At 40.1% G+C, this 6,130-nt stretch overlaps 1 protein-coding gene across 1 annotated transcript; it reads left to right on the top strand.

Moving 5' to 3' along the window:
- Positions 1-2,265: 2,265 nt before the first annotated feature.
- On the top strand, positions 2,266-2,949 carry LOC140150089 (uncharacterized). Its single transcript, XM_072172093.1, has one exon. The coding sequence runs from the start codon at positions 2,266-2,268 to the stop codon at positions 2,947-2,949; it is 684 nt and encodes a 227-aa protein (XP_072028194.1).
- Positions 2,950-6,130: the final 3,181 nt, after the last annotated feature.

Below are 6,130 nucleotides of genomic sequence, written 5' to 3'. Positions count from 1 at the left end.
TTGCCCCCCCGCCTTTTTACACATGCCAATTTTTTGGATCCCAATTTGCAAACTTTAAATGGTCTAGATATATGTTGCGGGCACAGCGAGCAGGAAAATTTGCATATTAAAGCATTTCCGTACTGTTTTCCTAAGCCTTTTTAGAGCGTTTTATTTAAAAGGCGCCCCATGAATGTGTGCCAAAAATTGCTTGCCTCCCTCTCAGCTGGCCTCCCCCCCCCTTTCGGCTCGCCAAAAATTTCTTGCCCCCCCCCTCCCCCAATTTTACCCTCCCCCAGGGCTCATAATTATTGCACAGCCCCTACATTTAGAAAGCCGTGGGATCGATTCCCATGCCGGCACATTCCCTTGCTTTTTTTTCAAGTGGCTGTTTACCGGTCGGGAATTGTATTTATTTGTTGTCATGTTTAATTGTAACACTTTGGGTTCAAACTGTTCATTCTTTCTTTCTTTCAACTCATATTACAATTTTGCTTTTTGTGAAAGCCTGCATGTTCTTAGCACATTATATAACAAGCTTTTAACGGTTTTTATGGTGGTAAATAAGGGTGGTGCAATAATTATGTGTACCCTCGGGGGTGAATTCTCAAAATGGTCTGCCAAAATCGCTTGCCCCCCTTTGGCCGTGCCAAAAATCTTTGCCCCCCTTTCGACGTGCCAAAAACCTTTGCCCCCTTTTGACGTGCCAAAAATCTTTGCCCCCCCTTACACATGCAAGATTTTGGGGAACCCGAATTTAAAACCTTAAATTGTCTTAACATATAATGCGAGCGCAGCGAGCAGGAAATTTTGCATATTTGAACGTGTTCGTAACATTTTCATACGCCTTTTAGGGCGTAATATAGAAACGGTGCCCAAAATATCTGTGCCAAAAATTGCTTGCCCCCCCCTTTGACCTGCCAAAATCGCTTGACCCCCCTTTCGACCTGCCAAAAATGCTTGCCCCCCCCATTTTGGCCTGCCAAAAATCTTTGCCCCCCCTATAATTCACCCCCGGGGTACACATAATTATTGCACCACCCCTAAGAGAAGAACAACATGTCGTACTTTTTGAACCAAAATTTAAAAGGGCATTTCGTGATCCACAGCCTCATCCCCCACTTTTCTCAAAAAAAGTTGAGATTTTTATATCACTGGAAACCTCTGGCTACATAATGTTTATGTACAAAATATTTCTTGCAGCTTAATTCGTTTAGCAAAGATATCGCGAAATTTGAATTTCGTTCTGGTGCACGTCCACCAGAACGAAATTACAACGTATTGTCTATGGAGCAGTGTAAATACAAATAATCATGCATAACTCGCAAACGCAAAATCGGAATCAACTGAAATTTTAATATGCTTTTTTCGTGGATATGTACTGAAAAATGTCATAAAAAGAGGATGCTAGGATCACGAAATACTCCTTTAACTTTTCCAAATTCTATGATATCTGCAGCACCCTGTAAATCAGCCTACAAGTTACACAATTGTCTTCTGTACACTTCCAGCCTCATGGTTTTGGAGGTTTGTGAGATGAATTACAATCAATTTTGTGTGAAAGCATGGTTATTTTGCTAATTTTGAGCATAAACATGTTTTACCCTCAATTCATGACGCAAGACCTGATCCATTAAAATAATAAATTAATATCAAACACTAGTTAGGCCTATCAAACAAAGGCCATCCGAAACCAAAAGTCATAGGAATAACGAAATCTACTACAAACCAGCCACATAAGTTTACTTTGCCTTTTTCTTTCTGGTATTTTAAAGCCACCTTTGCAACGGGTGGCCAGCTAAAAAAACTCAATTCAATTCGTTTCGTTGTTAGTTTGGAATTGAGTATTTTATTTAGCATTGACAAAATTCATAGAATCTGTGTTGTTACGGTCCCGGTTACGGTATATGATTTTTCAGCTAGTTGTATTCCCAGGGTTGTATTTTATCTTAATCTATCATCTCAGTGGTTAAAACTCCTCCAACTCCTCAGCAGAAATCCAGAAACAAAATAATTATTGTGATCACGTTCCCCCACATGATGCAGTCATGTCTACAGTAGAATTCATCTCGACCTTTGCAGGACTTAAACCCCATTAAAAGCTATTAAACCAAGATAACACTCATTGAAACAGCTCAACTGATTAAATCGGATCTTCTCTGGTTGTGCACAAGTGTCTGTTTTGTGCACAAGTGTCTGTTTTCATGTGCGATATCGCAATGAACATACGCTCACCTACTCATTACCCCAGGGTTCCATCATTGGCCCTCATCTCAGTGTTTCATCATGTATACCATTCCCGTTGGTGAAATCATTCGTCGTTATAGCATATGCTTTCATTGTTATGCGGACGATATACAGCTTTATGCTGCTTTTGAACCCAAAGTCAGTGGTGACCGTGAGCGTGTGCTCAATAACTTGTCTGCTTGTATTTCTGATATTAACTCCTGGATGGTTAGTAACAAGCTGCAGCTCAATCAGGACAAAACGGAATTTTTCATCACTGCCACCAATAGAGCTCTCAATAAGCTTCCCGTCATTGAGCTGAGCTTGGGCAACCATTCAATCAAACCATCTGCCAATGTTAAGAACTTAGGTGTTGTGTTTGATGGAGCTCTAAATATGTCTTCCCATATTAGCAATCTTTGTAAAACTCTCAACTTTCACATCCGTAACTTATGGCGCATACGACGTTTTCTCAGCCAGGATGCGTGTCATCATGCCGTCAGAGCACTTGTCTTGTCTCGCATAGATTATGCCAATTCCCTCATGTATGGTGCCCGTGAAATGGACCTAAAACGGCTGCAGCGTCTCCAAAATAAGGCAGCCAGGCTGATCTTTGCATGTGGACGAGACAGGTGCTCTGCCGATTTGTTGAATACCCTCCATTGGCTCCCGGTAAAAGAAAGAATTAACTTCAAGATCATGTTGCACATATACAACTGCATATCAGGTACTGCTCCGGCATAATACAAGATCTTGTCACGCTTTATAATCATCCAGATCACGGGGTTCATCTAGAAACAGTCGCAGGCTTCGCTCATCATCTGACAAAACAAGGCTCTATACAGTTCGCTCCAATAAAAGAGCCGGGGATTGCTGTTTCACCGTTTTCGGGCCCCAGCACTGAAACAAGCTCCCTGTTTATGTCAGAGAAGCGGAATCTGCGGCTGCTTTTAAGCGGCTTCTGAAGACGTACTTTTTTCCAAATGTGTAATTATTGTTGTTGTTTTTATATTGTTTTTCTTATGTTTTTGTTTTGGAGCAAAAGCGCTGTGTTATTTGTAGAGCGCTATAGAAATGTTCTTTAATAATAATAATAATAATAATAATAAAGCTGGTATTATAGCTTCAGTTGGGTAACCGATTATAAAGGAAACGAAAGGAAACAATGGTATGTGTACCTTTGTTCACGAAATGAGACAATGGCGTGCTTTTTGTAAACCAGCATTCTTGAAAATGAGCAACATAATGATTGCTGACTTAACACGGTTTGGAAATAATTTCTTCATATTTTTGGTGTTATCTGTCGTTTACATATCCTTCCTAAAACACAAAAGTGCGACCCTCTCCAAACACCTAAATTAGCTAAAAATTTAGGACATGTTACAAAACTATATTGTCTAGAATTATAGAAGAGTACTTTTAATATTGGCCGGTTATTTTTCACACAGCGACGTTAACTAGGCAATGTACTATTACCTATAACATTAACTAAAACACCAAAGTACGAATATTTCCAAACATCTAAATTAGCTAAAATTTAGGACATGTTAAAAACTATATTTTCTAGAACTTTAGAAGAGTACTTTTAATATTGGCCGGTTATTTTTCACACAGCGACGTTAACTAGTCATATCCCAATACTTTTAACGTAGGGCTATTAGTAGTAGTAGTAGGTTGGACTTCCCGCCTCTTGTTTCAGGCGCACCCCTTCGATGACAGATGCTCTGTTGAAGGGTCCATACCAAAAATAATCATTTATATAGCACGCAGAAAATAGTTCGCAGTCACCAAGATGCGTAACAAGTATTAGTTCATTATCATATAAATAGAACATGCTTATGTAGTGAAGGACATGGCAGGGTGCACCCATTAAATATTAAAATGTCATATCAAAAATACAAATAAATACTGGTACTTTAGTGCAAAATACATATAATACAATTAGCTAAATTCTACACAAAATACATAATGTAAAGCAATCAGATACAAGAGGCAATATGTATAAGATTGCTAAGTAATCACAGGTGTGAGTTCATAATATGCATGTATACAGAGTTTAGACAGGTGACAAAAATGTGAAGAAACGGCCATGCAGACATCAACTAGACCATCAAGGAAGTACATACACAATGCATTAATCCACAGAGGCATGTGTATAAGTTGAGCAAGCAGATTAAATATCGGCATAAGAAAGCTGTTTTAGAAGGGACGATCTTCTACTGTGTAGACCATAACACCACTGACGAGTGATCGATTCTGTAAAACTGGGCCAATCTACTGGTAGGGTGATGACACTCTGAATACATTCATGGGAGGAGTCCAGAATAAATTGTAGTAAAACATCCTCTTTTGAGAATAGGTCATCGACTTCTTGTATCTTGCAATGCTCAAGAAGTGTTCTCTTCAGGATAGATTCATGGTAACAGCGTTGCTCAGTGAGTGCAGGACATTTGATAAGAAAATGCATCATATCCTCTTCAGCTATTTCACACAGCAAACAGGTTGCGTCACAGTTGTGTTGATTGAATTTAGCCCTATTGGCTTGTAGTATGTAGGTGCCAGTCAATAATCTTGCCTTTACAGCTGCCTTCTCTACTTCACGGACATCTGAAGGTAATGAACTCCAGATATGATGAGGTGAACCTAGTCTGCATGCATCTATATTCAGGAACCTCAAGCTGGATTTGGAGTCATGATCAATCTTCCATTGGTTTTGCCAATAAGAGGAGACTGCTTTTGCTATTTCAGCTTTCCAGACAGCCTTGGAGGAGGATTCTCCATTAGGTAGTATGGTGTCGCCATGTTGTACTTGGCAAGGACACTTTTCACTATCATGAACCAGCTCTTGCTGTTGCTGTTTTGATGGCCAGCTGTCTCTTCGCTATTTGGTGCTCAATGCTATTGGATTGTCTGACAATACTCCCAAACAAAGTTAGGATAGCAGAGTCGATGTGTGCTTCAATAGGTTTTGCACCGAGCAGTGCATAAACAGCTGTATTAGCAGGCGGCGGTTTTTCAGGCAGAAACTGAATCTGTCGCAGTTGTTTTCTATGAAAGCACTCAATACTCAAGGTTCTTGACATTGAACTTCATAATCTCGGCCCCATACATCATTCTAGGTATAGCATAGGTACAGATTAGATGATATGCAAGGTGAGGAGCCAAACCATCTTTACCATGCAGTCCAGCACCCATGAGAGAATATGTTACTCTCCTACCCATCTTTATCATCTCATCGATATTAGGCTCGTTTTTCTTGTTTCTTACAATGCCAAGATGGGTTGCTTCCGGTGGAGTTGGAATAGGTTGATCACCGATGACATATTTGATCTCATCATTTGTGTGGTATTTGATGGTTGCACTCTTAGTTGGGTTGATCATGTATCTGTGATCTCTACTGTAATGTTGCACTTGATCAAGCAGGATTTGACCCTCAGTTGGATTTGAAGCAACAATGGCAATATCGTCTGCACAAGTAGGTGCTGGAATATAGGATGTTCCAATCGCATAACCAATCTTCTGATTCTGCATTTGGTCAAGTAGGCTGTTTGTGTAGATCTTGTAACTAGGTGCAGAAGTAATTCCTCCTTGTCTAACTCCCTGTTTTACCTCAAATTGTGCAGAGAGACAGTTATTCCACTTAACCATCGAAGCAGTGTTCTGGTACATTGACTGAAATGCCAACCACAGCTTCCCCGTCACTCCAGCGTCGTACATCTCATTCAATAATATATCATGATCCACAACGTCAAAAGCTTTCGAGGCATCTAGCAGAGTGACATGAATTGCTTTCTTGTTATCAGCAGCATCATTGATTGCTTCAGACACCAGCAGAGCTGCATTCATGGAAGATGTTGCTTTAGTAAAACCTCTCTGCATATGATTCTGGTTCTTTTGCATGATAGGTGCAGCCCTCAGTAGCCAT

This window comes from Amphiura filiformis, chromosome 4 (genome assembly GCF_039555335.1).
Source record: "Amphiura filiformis chromosome 4, Afil_fr2py, whole genome shotgun sequence".
NCBI classification, from domain to species: Eukaryota; Metazoa; Echinodermata; class Ophiuroidea; order Amphilepidida; family Amphiuridae; genus Amphiura; species Amphiura filiformis.
This window is presented reverse-complemented; position numbering and strand designations above follow the sequence as displayed.

Excerpts from the sequence above, each read along its gene's own strand:
- LOC140150089 (XM_072172093.1), top strand. The coding sequence starts at position 2,266 with ATGTATACCATTCCCGTTGGTGAAATCATTCGTCGTTATAGCATATGC.